General features: G+C 43.6%; 1 protein-coding gene across 6 annotated transcripts in view; it reads right to left on the reverse strand.

The window, feature by feature from the left end:
- mef2d (myocyte enhancer factor 2d) overlaps positions 1–15,441 on the reverse strand; it is a 97,211-nt gene that overhangs the window by 27,753 nt on the left and 54,017 nt on the right. For all 6 annotated transcript variants that reach the window (XM_058053755.1, XM_058053756.1, XM_058053754.1 and 3 more), the window contains one exon: positions 12,012–12,215. In XM_058053755.1, coding sequence (XP_057909738.1) covers positions 12,012–12,215 — 204 coding nt within the window. The remainder of the gene's footprint in view (positions 1–12,011; positions 12,216–15,441) is intronic.

The raw sequence follows: 15,441 nt of genomic DNA on the forward strand, positions 1-15,441 counted from the left end.
CAGGGTGTACCCTGCCTCTTGTCCGAAGACAGCTTGGATAGGCTCCAGCATGCCCGCGACCCTTGTGAGGGTAAGCAGTATAGAAAATGAATGAATGAATGAATGAAGAGCAGAGTTGACGACCTGGAGTTGATGAACAAAAGATGCTGAAATGGCAATAAACACCAGCGAAAGTTGGCAGGACCGCCTCTTACGCGGCACGATTGGAAGCTAGTGGGGATAGCCTGGATGGGTATATTTTTACTGCGCTGGTGTTTTACCACTTTAATGTAAGGAGCGTTTTACAATGCCGGTTAACGACGTGCAGGTTCTGAGTGAAAAAAAACCTAGCACTCAGCTCGTCCTACAGACATTCTCAACACACTATTGACCTTCAAAATAATAACGCCATCTGTGTGAACAAAATAAGAGTGTGATAAAAAAATCTTACGTATGCAGTTGGAATTATTGTACATCAGTGACTACGTCTTAAGGTTATGGTTGTACTTTTATAGAAGACACCACTGATTTTAATTATACTTCCATATCGTGATGCATCCCTAAAATATTGGGATACATGCTCAGGTCCCAAACCTAATATCTACATGCATTGTTTTACAAAATTTAAAAGTGGCCCTTGCATTCTTTCGTTTTTCAGTGTGAGATTCTCGTTGGAAAAAGTTTGGACATCCCAGTCTAACATGAGTATGCCGATTGAACCCGTTCATGCCTACGCTGGACACGAGCAGTAAATATTAAATGTAACATTTTGGCCTGGAAGATGAGAGAACACACGTATGCTTGGAAGGACAACTCAATCTGCACTTGGTCAGCCAGGAGGTCAGAAACATCCAGATAAACAAGAACCGTCTTCTAGCCAAAGTGCACACAGGGTTGACGTCATGCTACTTACTGTACAGCATGTGCAAAGCTGAACTCCAAGTCACACGGAGGCCTGGCACCTCCGCACTGTCTAATCAACAGACTAATCGGTGTGAAAGGAGAAGACATTTGGGTCACGTCAGCGTTCGCCCACTACCGCAAACAGGAAGAGGCGCACAGGCTCTTACTTTCAGAGGATTCAACTAAACAAGATTTGCCGTTAAGAAGCTTTGCCCGGTGGGCCGATGACCATGCAGTCTGCAGCATGAGCCACGCAAGCTGGACGGACTTCTACTGCTTCTAGCCAGGAAATAGGGAAAAAATCTTCTCCAGCCTTGAAGTCCTTTAGAAACCTGTGTTTCCCCCGAGCTTTGGGGAAGTGGGAGCCACAGACACAGACAACTGCAGACAACTGCATTGCAATCACTAACCCACAATTTTCACACATCTTCATAACGGAAAGCAAAATAAAGACGTGTCATTTCATTAATGAAGAGATCAGATGATTCATTGAAGACGTGACCATGTTGAGACAGAAATTACATGCTGTCATGTAAATATGATAACATGTGCTTAGTTCATTTGTTCAATAAAAGATCCATGTATCTGGCTGAACACTACGTTATAAAAAAACCTAAATAATTTCTATATCCAAATGAATACATAGCAGACACACAAAAAGGGACCCGTAGAAAAACAATGCAACATGCATATGGGTCATTCTTCATAAAGGGCTGCCAAAAGCGTGACATTGCAAGTAAAAATTAAAAACCCATTAAATTTTTTACTCACTGTTTATAATGCAGTGGTTTTCAAACTGGGGATTGCGGCATTATGATGGAAGGCTGCAGGGCTACCATGAGCATGGTTCATTATTAACCCTTCAGGTGCCAGACTATTTTCAAGAAAATATTCAGTTTTGATATTACTAACTTTGAAAAGGTTGGAGCCTGAAAATGGCAATAGATGAAGGCATACTGTATGTAAATGAGAAAAATCATCAGTATGACCCAAACTTTTTAATGGGAGTAAATTCACTCAGCTAATTTGCATTATGACTTAAGCAGACTCAAAAATGGTCAGCGCCCTGTCTCCATGATACCCAACAAGATCTACTTTTCATACTCGTCTTCCATGCAAACACGGGAATCATAATCACCATTTATAGCAGGATACTGAAAACTTCTACGCTATTAGAAGTGTATATCCTTCAGCGCAGTAAAAAAAGTTAGGGAAATACTGGTTTGATGAAACCTCAATTGTAAAATTTTCATGAAAAAATTTAATCTCTTCTGATTATTTTTTTTTAATAAATGTTGGATTTGCACTTTGTAAAAAGCTATTTTGACATTTCAATGTGATTAACAAGTGCCTCACTGTTTCTTTAGTTTTCTGTGAATAGACACAAACAAAATCATCAATCAATTATATTGGTCTCCAATTTTTATTTTCTAATAATTACCTATTTTTGGGGTCCCTGTCAGTCAATGACCCTTAACTGCCTTAACTTTTCCATGCTCCAAGTTTCACAGTGAGCTTATCACGTCTTATTACGTGAACAGCCAAACTGAGCACATTGCTCTGGTAGATCCTGCTCGGTCAGGAAAAATGGAGACAACCACACATCATAAAAAATATGAATAAAAGGATTCCCTGGCTGGAATCTGTCCATAGTGTCCCAACTCTAAACTCTAAATACTTCACAGAGACTGAGTCACCAACGTTCGGATCCTTTCTTTGGGTACTCGATTCAGCGGAATTATACATTGATAAATGGACTACTTTGTTAAACGCAATGTTTGGCCGTAGAATGACCGAGGCAGTATGCAAAAACCAAGACATATTTTTGGCAGTAACTGGCGTGGAAAACCAAATCAGGCCACTTCTCCAGTCCAAAACCAATGTATCTGCTTCTTTATCTAGACTGTTGTTGTGCATCACAAAAGACTGAAACCTCTACCTTAAGAGGACAAATACTTACTGTAGATCCCGCACCAAACAAGAGCTGTCCTATCTAGACTTGACCATAACCTGATGAAATTAAATGTCTTCAAAAACAACCTGAACCGTGGAGTTGCGATCGATAATCAATAAGACCTATGGGCAGATGAATAAGAATATTCACAGATAATCAAGCATGTGCTCAACAACACAGTAACAGTTAAATATTTTTGTGTCTCGAGAATGAACAAATATTTATTCACATTATGGTATTGTAGGCTCACACACAAACACACAAATGCTGTGTCACATGGCTAATTGAGAAGCACACTGTTGCAATCCGCACGACTTGCAGACGCTCTGATTAAAACTCGACTCCCACTGTGAGTCTCCACTGAAGGCAAGTGAGGATGACTCAAGTGCATGCAATCGAGGCGAGGAGGAAGAAGAAGTGACAGAAAGTGATAGACGGCGGCAGCATGGCGACGACAAAACCGCAGACACACGACCAATTAACCTTCAAGCCTCCCATCGGGTAACAACAGCAAGGTAAACCGCATGAATCGGCGTAATGAGGGTTGTTAAAAAGAGGACGATGTCGATATCAAGCCACTGAAACATCATCATTTGTTCTATCCAAGTGAAAACACTTTGTCATCCACTGTTCATAGAAAACACACACACTGTGCACATGAGCGTGTCCTGACCTAAAAGACATTAAATAAACACAAATGGAGCGGGGCAAATGGGGGCTCGTGGTGGACGCATGGACCTTCTGTCAGGACTTAATAACACAAAGACTCCATAATGGTCTCTCAACATGCACACACAAACAAACACTGTGTGCTGTCAATTGAAGGGCAACTTTGTTATTACCATGACAATGTGTCAATGAGTCACTGTGTGTAAGTGACCTGTACAGCACAACACAAAGCGCACACTCACATGATCGTGACAGTGGTTAACTTATATATAAACGCGCATGTCGAATGTTAAAATATCATGTAAAACATTAAAAAAAGGTTTTATGATGGCCACAGCTTGAACCTGGGACAATTTGTTCCTATTTACATTATTTTCAAAGCAAAACAGAACCTCAATTTTCTAACGACTTTTACCCTTTGACACGTTGAATCTTGGGGTATTAATATGAGTCATTTGGACTTTGCTTGCTTATTCGGCCATCAACACCAAATCCCGCAAGGATGTGACACAAACTAGTCCGTTTGCCTGCGTATCATTGCACGGACTCCACTGGCCAAACATCCAATTCCCATGCGTGTGTGACTGAGTCTTGTGGTGTTATTAATATTGAGAATTGCACATCGCTTTCTACACGTGAAACTCTAATTGTTCTATATTAAATGTACCTCATGATAACACTCTGGGTTGTCTGGAAAGGATTCATTGGATTTCCATTTTTTCTTTGGGGAAAAATAGATTTAGTTCTCGTACAATTTGGTTTTAGAGCAAAAGTACCATTCAACACAGAACACACTGATCACAGAACAGTGTGTGATTTCATAATTACAATAGCAAGCTGTGTGTAGGCCTGATACTGCAACTGCAACATTCTGGCAACATAATAACAACTGTGGTGTAAATGATAAGACAAATTATTATTGTGGAATTTTATTTTGCCTTACCTCATAACAAATTAAAGACAAACATGCACACCCACACACACACACTGTAGTCCACTGATCATCTTGTCCCTCATCACGCTGCCATCTGTTCACCTGTCCGCCATCTTTCTGACGCTCTATTGTGTTGCCAGGGTAAGTTAGGCCCTGCGGAGCTCCACGCCGCCCTCTGACTGGCTGCGGCTTCTGACAGGCTCCACCCCCACGTGCCTACTTCGCCCTCTCTTTCGCCCACCCGCCTGTCCTTCTGCCCTCGGCTCGCGGCTCTCCTCGCACTCAGCTCGTCTCTGCCGTGCCCTCTCAACTTGCGGCCCACCGCCTTTAACACTCTCTCTGTCTCATCGTGACCTGACGGTAGCTCGTCAGGCTGGGAGATGACACCATGATGTAATCATGTAGTCGTCCAATTTGCATGATGTGCAAAAAGTGAGTTAAAAAAACATGAAAAGCACTCCAAATATGCTTCTGAGGCTTATTTTTATAATTTTCTTTTTTCGATGTCAGAAACAAGACGGCCCTCCGTGTGAGTGCTTTAAGATGGGGTAGCACCAAGGTAGCGCCAAATCCATTTTTGGTGATCCAAATTCATTTGCGGTGTGCCGCTACAAATGAGTGCTCTTGCGTAAGTCAACATTGACATACATGGTTGACTGCCTTATGGTCAAAACACATGAGAGCCAAAGGGGTCATTTCTAGGAAATATGAGGCTGTTTATGTGTAGCACTATTGGTAACGTCATCATTATCACAAAGCAGCTTGAAAGAGCGTGAAACACAACTTCTGTCACACAGCATTAAAACATACAGTACAGAGACTTCCTGTTCAGTGAGCATTAAATTAATAGCAGTATTAACATGGATTCAAACACAACAAATAACCAAACAAACCCATTGACCTATATTTTGTTTTAGATTCATATAAATAAATATTTTTGACAGCAGCTTTGTTGCATTTGAGTATATAATATCATATCAAGGCGGCACGGCAGTCGAGTGTTTAGCGCGCAGACCTCACAGCTAGGAGACCAGGGTTCAATTCCACCCTCAGCCATCTCTGTGTGGAGTTTGCATGTTCTCCCCGTGCATGCGTGGGTTTTCTCCGGGTACTCCGGTTTCCTCCCACATTCCAAAAACATGCTAGGTTAATTGGTGACTCCAAATTGTCCATAGGTATGAATGTGAGTGTGAATTGTTGTTTGTCTATATGTGCCCTGTGATTGGCTGGCGACCAGTCCAGGGTGTACCCCGCCTGTCGCCCGAAGACAGCTGGGATAGGCTCCAGCATGCCCCGCGACCCTCGTGAGGAAAAGCGGTAGAAAATGAATGAATGAATGAAAGGATATCATATCAAAAACACAATATTCTATGGCTATTATTCCATTGTTATATTCTTCTCTGTCAAAACTCACGAGTAAATCTGATAGCAATAATTTTCGCCTCCCATTTTGGTCATGTCAACAACCGCTTAAGTCGACAAAAGGTACTTGGTATAATTACTTCTTCCAACAGACAAAGGTGCAGATTATGGACTTTATTTTCTCTTCAGGTCTTTCCAGTCCACTTGCATTGGGGCCAAGTTGTGCAGTGACCCACCATATCCAACAGAGGTGTGGTGGGGGGTACACTAGTACCACCTACAGGACTGGAGTCAAATAAGTCTGCCCTGAATGTCACGATTCTTTAAATAAACAACACAGGCGGACATTTTCAGGACAGTCTGGCCAGGAGGACTAAGATTCTAGAGAGAGTACAGTACGATAGTGAACTGATGGCAGCCTGCTGCGACCTTCCTTGAGCCGCTTACAGGAGAAAAAAGGGCCATCCCCTCTTCTCCGCTCAGCTTCCTTTCTCCTTCCCGTCCTCGGCTATTCATCGGCGGCCTTTTAGCATTTTGCTCGCTCGTGTTCCCTCCACCGCCCCGCTCTCTTCCTTCTCTTGCCCTGATTGGGATCTGCAGCCGAGCGGATTAACACATTGTGGCAGCAGAGGCAGGCTGCCCGCCCACACACATACATGCACACACGCACACACACACACACACACACAATGTTTCAAGCAGCACGTGCATGTCAGAGAGAGGCTGTGTGTGCATATGTGCTGCCTCTCAGCCCTGTGCTGGAGTGAAGGAATGTCGAGCTGTGTGATGAATACTGACTTTGTACACACACACACACAAACTTAAGTGCTTCTAAGCATACAGTAGAGTGAAATGGCCGCATGCGCGTATAGTGCGTGCACTCTGACCCACACTAAGCTGAGTGTGTGTGCGCCAGCCTGCGTGACTACATCCACACTTCATAATTTATAGTCAAAAGCACTCGGAGAGGCTCACGGAGGCAGAGCGGCAAATGAGCGCATTTGGTGACCGTCCAATTATCCTCTCGCTCGCGTCCTAGCGCGCTGCAGATTAAGCCAAATGTAAATTGGATAATTAAGTCATGCCGCCAGTTCAAGTCTCCGCTGTCCTGGAAGGGGCGAGCGGAGATTGGAGAGGGACATGGCGACCATGCGAGGGGATCTGAAGGCCGCCATCAAACATTGACGACTTAGAAGACAGGATATCAAAGTAAACAGTAATGATGTGCTTCCAATGACAGCGGCTCTGCATGCTGTACGTTAAGTCAAGTCCAATCTTCATCGCTTCATTTTGCTAAGCTGTATCAATGTTAAACTTCTCTTATAGGGTCTTAGCACTTCCTGTCAATGTTTCAAGAGATTGTGCAGAGAAGTGACGATGACAAACTCTCTGACTCAGGAAAAGCTAAAGAATAAAAGCTGGCAGAGCACAACATGGAACCTTAACTGCCCCTCATGCTCTACAAATTTTAATTTGACTGAAAAATAAACCTCTAAAGTCACATGGAAGTTTGGAAAATGTTTTTACAGGCTGTATGTCACTCCTCAACGCATATCACAAGAGGTCAGTTAAGAGAGCATCACCAACAGTGAACTCTGCTAGTTTTAATTAAGAGAAGAAGAAAAATGGAAACGGGCCGCATGTAGGCCACAGTCAGAGGATTGGGAAGACCTGGGCACTTGGGCATCTCTGTGTGGAGTTTGCATGTTCTCCTCATGCATGCGTGGGTTTTCTCCAGGTACTCCGGTTTCCTCCCACATTCCAAAAACATGCTAGGTTAATTGGTGACTCCAAATTGTCCATAGGTATGAATGTGAGTGTGAATGGTTGTTTGTCTATATGTGCCCTGTGATTGGCTGGCGACCAGTCCAGGGTGTACCCCGCCTCTCGCCCGAAGACAGCTGGGATAGGCTCCAGCATACACGTGACACTGGTGAGGATAATAGACGGATGGAAAAATGTAAACAGGAAATGACGTGAAGTAAGAGGACTCAAAGCAACAAGCCTCCAGTGTTACCATACACATACTAGCTTGTTAGCAAAGTTAACATTTTAGACTAGTAACAATGCCTCACTTTTTATACCAGCACGACACGACACATAAATGTTACAACGTGACTTAAAAAAAAAAGTAAATGTGTTATAATATTAACACTGCCTCACTGCTTTACACTTATGTAACACTTAATGACACAATGTGACTTCAAATATACATAACATAAAAATGTTAAAATGTAACATTTTATACTACTAACAAATGACCGGCATCCCAGACTGGATAGTCTTTAGGTTTAAACATTCCAAACAGCAGGAAATTATTCCATATCAAAAAATAACTGCCATGTGAGGTCTCCCTCAACAGTGCGGCGGCGGAGTTAAAACTGGGCGGATTAATGAACGAGGGCCAGACGACTAACACCCGCTTAACGAGGAGGTGAGTGACTGCCGCACATCTGGAGGGGACAACCGAGGACAAACACCGGAGAAAGTTACTGAATACCTCACAGCTGACAAGGTGTGTGTGTGTGTGTGGGGGGGGGGGGGGGGGGCAGCAGAATAGCATCCATTGGGGAGGGAGGCTCCCGTGTAAGGACGCACACAAACACACAAGTGCGAGGCACACCAGGCCTAAATATTGTATGAGACACTCTCTGGGGCAACACAGGAGCGTGCAAACCAGAGAGAGCGGGAGAGGGGTTGACTTGTGCACGCTCTCTCACACACACACACACACACACACGCACCCATGTGCACGCACGCACAAATGAACACAAGAATAAAGAGGAAGAAAGAGACAGAGCGACACACTCGAAAACACAAACACATGTACGCACACAAACAGGACCAGTGGAGCTTGAGCTGATGTGGCCTGGAGCTGCCCAACGCCCTGCGACACACACACACACACACACACACACACACACACACTCTTAAGAGCCATCTGCAGCTGGAGATACAGCCTACAGAAAGCTTTACTGCTGACACTCTCAGACAGACCAAAAGGGGAGGATGGGATGGAGAAAAATGGCCGTGCTCGAGTGAATCAGGCGCTTTAGAGCGAGAAGGACAGAGACGTGCACCTTACATCCACGCTAATCATCTTACTATATGCTTCCAACTTTGTGGGACCTCTTTGGGGAAGACCTTACTGCACAATCCATGCTTGGAGAAGTTTGCTGTGGGAGAACTAAAAAAGGTCAAGACACCGCATTTTCTTCAAGTTTCACTTACTGGAACTGTCCCAGTACTTTTGTCCATTTAGTGAATGTTCCCACAACAACACGACCAACAGAACACACAACCTGTCTCATCTTTGCTGGTGACCAGAGGCAAGTAATAACAAGAATGAAGTTATTCCAGTTGTAACAAACCTCCCCACTCCCCTTTTTTCTTTTTTTTTAAAAAAAGGGAAATTCCCTGTGATGTTCCACCTTCAAATGTGCTCATCTTGTGAAGCCAAAGCAAACCAAAGTTGAACTTCTCTGACGACTTACTGAATAAAAGCTTGTAAAAAGGCCAAAAAAAAGTACTATTCCGCCCAAAAGTTGGTGAACCAAGGTCAGTAGTCCACCAAGAGCCGCTGGAGGTAGTATAGAGTATAGAGTAGTATAAATATATATAGTAAAAACTCCTCAATATGTCCTGTGGTAATTAAAAAAAAAAATTCATGGTATTGCTGTGTTGAAAGCATTAAGACTTTTCTTATTCTTTAATGTCAGCATGATGGCGATCCTGCTTTTAATCAATCCTCCAAACAAGGTCTACTGTATGCGCTGCAGCTGAATCCCACCTAAGCGCTTCGTGTTCGATTCATGAGAGGGCCATTATGCACGGCAGGGTCAGTAAGGCATGTTAATGTGCTCCATGTTTGCCTGACAAGTGAAGCTTTTCTTCCCCCACAGGACAAGAAAAGCATCGCTAATAGAAGAAGATAAAAAGCAAACTAAAGGATTGACTTTACGCTCCAAAGCTCTCGGTTGACCTCTCTATCCGACCTAAACTTGATTAGTCAGCATCTTGATGCCTCATATGGGGGGTTGTGGGTGTTTCTGGGTAAAAAAAAAAGACACTTCAGGGTTCGGTAATGGCTTGTTTTCACCTCTTGAGAAACAAATGGAATTGCAAGAATATACTTCTTGAATGTCCATTTTTCTTTATTTTCCATCATGCCCCCCCTAAAGGACAGAAATTGGTTCTGCCCCTGAATTTCAAATACTATTGAGAACCTTTGATATTAATATATATCTGTACAAACCACTGCATGAGCTGTTGACGCCAGCATCGTTCAAGCATGAATCAAGACACTAACAGACCTGCCAACCTTGAAGGCATTTTATGAGTATCGTCCTCCCAGCCTCTCGGGGAGCCCACCCCAGTATGTGAAAAGCATTGCTCTAAAAGAAGACAAAAATGGTTCTGCTTCATGGTGACTCATGGTTGGGACTGCTGGAAAATGGAGCATTCAAGGTCCTACCACAAAACCAGTGCTGACAACATAGAAGAATTTTTTAATTGATACACATTTTCTAATTACATTATGCCTTTGGCTCTATTTTATTTCTGCAATGTGCAGCACGTAACTAACCAGCTTCCCGGTTAGTGGAGTTGGGCTAGTTGGGGTTGGTACACCCACAGGAACAAATAAATGTGTGATGAGCCGACCAATCAGTTTTAAAGGGGACCTATTTTGCTTTTCCCACCTTTCTGACCTATAAATGTAGTTAGAATGTTATTCTCGTGTTCAAATTTCAGATAATGACGTTGGCGCATTTCGAAGTGGGCCCTGAAAGAAGTTTGGGATGGCTCAAAATGCTCGCTTTCAGAGGGTGTTGCAAAACTGTACCTTTGTGATGTCACAGAGGAGCGGGTTTCCTCGTGGGCGTGGCTGGAGGCACAATACATTCTCTGCCGAGCTCCCTGAGCTCTGCTTCTCCCACCCTCCTTCTTGCTTTGCTTGCCTTATGAGGCAAGCTCAGCCAGAAGTTATTGGAGCAAGATAAAAATATTTTCATCTGTCAACGGCATTTCACACGGGACTGTTTCTGTGAACAAGAATGTGAAAAATCTGCCAAACTGTTGCTGAAGATAGAAGCAGTGGGCTCTTGCCGGGAAAGGTGCATTAATGTCGGAAACACTGTGCGTCCATGGAGGTATGAGAGAACCACAGTGCTCACTGTCTGAACACTGAAGTCCTGCAAAAATGTGTCGTGACCACATTTCCACTAGCGATGCTGTGCCTGCAGTTCGTAAACGCAGCACGCTCACATCCAGCTTCTGGACCAGCGCTGCCTCTGACAAATGACAAAAGTGTACGACAATGCTCCTCTTCTGGCAGGTGAGGTTGAAGGCAGCGGCCACACGTCCCGGTTCTTCTGAGCTCCACGGAAGAACACTTCTGACAAAGTGTGTGCGACAATGAGTGCTCCTCCTTCGGCAGGTGAGGTTGGAGGGGCACCAGCGGTCCCTACTCTTTGAGTTCATACATGGTAAGTTAGGGGTCTCCAGCCAGTAGCTCATTAGCTTCCAGTAGCTCCAAAGACTTTATCCATTTATTATCAACCCCTACACCCACAATATTGGAAAGTGGGGTTCGTTCTTAGTTAGGAAGCACTTTTGGCCTGTAACTAATCACAACCAAGTGGCCATGCCTGGAGGCGGGCCATGGGTGGAATAAATTAAAATGGACTGTTTTGGCGGGAAGCACACATCCAAAGAAATACAGCTGGAATATGGCCTGATTCTGGAAGATCTAGAAAGTTTTCTATGCATGTTATTGTGTGTAGCTGCTCTATAGCAGTCCACAACGCAATAGAAAGGGTTGAAAAATGAGCATAATAGGTCCCCTTTAGTGTCACTAATCAGTGTCACTGCAGTTTGAGATTTTTTGGGATGCGAAGGCTGCACCAGCTATGCAGAAAAACTGAACAAAGAAACTGAAACCGGCAAAATGCTATAAAACATGGATAGCAGCGAGCGTATTTAAGGGTCAAAATGCATGCTGTGTGTGAAAAATGCAGGTCTACGAAACCTTTACTTTATCACGGGTCTGGAATCTCACACTTCCTAGTTTTATGAATCATGAAATTATCATGTGTGACTGATTCACACCGGCTATTAGTTTAAACCAGACTGGCCTAAACGAGAATTTTAACAGTTCCAAAGATGCACCGGAACAATAACTTCAAGGAGCATCCTCTCTCAAGGCTTTACCTCAATGATGTCGGTGTTGGTCCGGCTCTCGTGGGGCTCATTGTACTCTGTGTACTTGAGGAGGACCTTGTCCATGTCGGTGCTGGCATACTGGAACAGCTTGTTGGAGTGGTTGAAGATAATGAGGGCGATCTCGCAGTCACACAGGACGCTCAGCTCATACGCCTTCTTCATCAGCCCAAACTTCCTCTTGGTGAACGTCACCTGGACGAAGGGAGGACAAATATGGATGATTCAAAGTAGATAAAAGGATAGGCAGACTACATATTATAGATTTGATTGACAGGGAGTGTAGAAGAAGTTTTATCTCCAACAGCTCAGAAGATTTAACATTAGATCATCCTCACAGGTCGCGTATACTCTCAGTTTAAGAAGAAGTACAACTAAAACACTTTTAATCATTGTGGTGTTGTTTACATTGTGGAATAACTAGCACCAAAGGGTGGGGGCGGTTTAGGCAGCAGACTCGAGGACAGCCTGGCCAAACATGTTCCTAGTCTGCCGTCACATTCACTATCTTTGTCACTTTCACACTCTGCTATGCTCTTTTCCATGCTTGCATTGCTCAGCCACACGTCACAGCACTCTTGTCCTCTTGCATAAACAAACACACACACACACACACATATTCAAGAGCAGTCTCACAACCTAACTGGGAGTGATGGGAGGGAGCGTTGGGTCAGTTGGTATCTGCTGGTTGGTTTAAAGAGTCCAATCCACTCCACCAACTGGTATTTACAAAGAAGGCAGGATTGATTTTGTTTGGATTAAAACACACAAACACAGCTAGGGGGAGATTAAGACAGACAACAGAGTACTGCTGGATGCAACACTTTCCGATACAGTGTGTGGACAAAAGTCTTGCGACAGCTACAGGCAGTGAAAAGTGAAGAAAATGTGGAGTCCTTGCAGCTTTAACAGCTTCCACTCTTCTGGGAAGACGTTTGACAGGATTTTGGATTGTGTCCATTTGTGAGGTCAGAAGTCATTGACTGCCTTCAGGTCAGGGCTCTCAATCTCTTCCAATTTCTGAAGGTCTCAGCTCAAAGTGTACACTAAGTGTGAGGTCCAAAATAAACGCTTTGATAGCAGGTTTGGTGTAAAAAGGTGTCAAAAGTTGGTCGAGTCATTTTAACAGACTGGTTGAGTCTTAAATAGAATACTCCCGTCAGTGCACTTCAACAAGTACACTGTGCACAGTCGTGGCCAAAAGTTTTATTTAAAAAAATGTTTGGTTTTCAGTTTTCCCCTTTAGTGTTTTTAGAACTAGTTCTTCCCCAAGCTACTAAGTTATCACATTTGTTTTTGGAAAATGTTTGTCACCAAACGGTTCTAGGATGGTTCGGAAAGTTGCTTTCGGAGGTTGTTTTGTTACCATTCTTTATCCATGGCTGTTTTCTGAGGCAAAATTGTGACTGAGCCCACTCCCATGGTTGAGAAGCAACCCCACACATTAATGATTTAAGAATGTTTTACTGTTGGCATGACACAGGACTGTGTAGCGCACACCTTTTCTCAAACTTTTTTCTGTATGCCCCAAACAATCAGGAAGGGGAATCATCTTACAAAATGACCATACCCCAGTCTTCAGGAGTCCTACACATGTACCTTTTGCAGAATACCAGCTTGTCCCTGATGTTATTCCTAGAAATGAGTAGTATCTTTGTGACAACAGTGCATTTTCTAAAAGTCTTCGCCTCACTGTGCATGCAGATGCTCTCACCTGCCTGCTACCATCCCTAAACAAGCGCTGCACTGGTGGTGTTACGATCCTGCAGCTAAATTTAATTTAAGAGCAAGTCCAAATGCTTGCTGCACTTTTGTCTTTTATCTTTTGTCTGGACTTTTAGTCTTCTTCACAACAATTGAACCTCTCTTATTGAAGTTCTTAATGATCTGATAACTGATTCGTTCAGGCTCAATCTAACTGGCAGCAATATAATTTGCCTGGGAAGCCATTTCTTTGCTAAGCAATGATTGCTGCCGAGGGTTTTCTCCGGGTACTCCGGTTTCCTCCCACATTCCAAAAACATGCTAGGTTAATTGGCGACTCCAAATTGTCCATAGGTATGAATGTGAGTGTGAATGGTTGTTTGTCTATATGTGCCCTGTGATTTGCTGGCCACATGTCCAGGGTGTATCCCGCCTCTCGCCCGAAGACAGCTGGGATAGGCTCCAGCATCCCCGTGACCCTCATGAGGACAATGAAAATGAATGAATGAATTAATAAATAAACTTAGGTAGGAAAATGTTTCAAACAGAGTGGGGAAGAAGTAAGAAGCCAAAAACTTACCATTTCCACAAGTAAAGGGATAACTTTTCCCCCTCTATCACAGGAGTGAGCAAACTTTTTAAATAGCAGGCCGCATTGAGTTCACCCCCCCCCCATGGGCAGTAGCCTACCCATGCTCTATCATGTCCGACATACCATGTCTGACTCGATGCAGTGAGAAGGTAATGTAATTCAGTGGGTACCTTGGTTAACATCTGCACCGGTTAGCACATTTAAAAATTTCTATTCTAAATAAATGCGACTTACACTCCAGTTTGACTCTTTTTTTCCTTTTCATGACACTTTTTGACTGATGATGTCTAAGCCAAATGAGGCAAAGCCAGTCTCTCTCCAGCGGTTCTCTGACACTCCAATCGCCCAACAAAACAGGAAACATTTCCTCTTGTGGTGTTCCACAAGGCTCTGTTCTGGGCCCCCATTCTCATCATGATAATATAATTCAGAAACATAAGCGCAAAGTCCATGACAGCACAAAAGAAATCCTAATAACGTGTCATGTTCAAGACTTGTTCCTGTTAAATGAACGCAACAAAGAACTGCTCTTGAGCATGTTCTCTGACCTGACACTAAGCTGTAGACTCTCAGTCATCCACAAAAGTTTCATGGAAGGCAAGGGGATTTGTTCTTTGCTGCTGAAAAGATTTCCATGTTAATATATTAGTGGAAACATTGTTCAGTGTAGCTAGGCCTCCAAATACCTCTCAAATAGATTCAGTAACATCTGAGTGTGTTTGTTGTCACCAAGAAGAAAATCATTTGGTCACCAAGTTGTGTTATTATTATTTTTAGGAAGAGATGTGTTTTTAATTGTGTCTGTTAGCTGCTCTGATTCAGGCTGCCACATTTGCATTTGCAAGGCAGGTCTGAGTGAAGAGATTGAGGACAGAAGAAGGAGAAGATGGAGAGGAGCTGATAAGATAAAGGAATTGAGGGCGGAAGCTACATGTGAGGCCTTCCATGTTTCCTCCATCTCTGCGCTCTGACATGTTGCAGCATCTGTCATCCCCCTCTTCTCACTCTTCTTCTTCTTTTCATCCTGCTTTCCTACATCCTCCTCCAACCCCCGACTGTCCTCCCCCCTTTTGCCCTCGCTCACTCATCGCTTCCTGCTGCCACAAATCAAATTATATCAGGGTC

This window comes from Doryrhamphus excisus, chromosome 17 (assembly GCF_030265055.1).
Source record: "Doryrhamphus excisus isolate RoL2022-K1 chromosome 17, RoL_Dexc_1.0, whole genome shotgun sequence".
In the NCBI taxonomy this organism is placed as follows: domain Eukaryota; kingdom Metazoa; phylum Chordata; class Actinopteri; order Syngnathiformes; family Syngnathidae; genus Doryrhamphus; species Doryrhamphus excisus.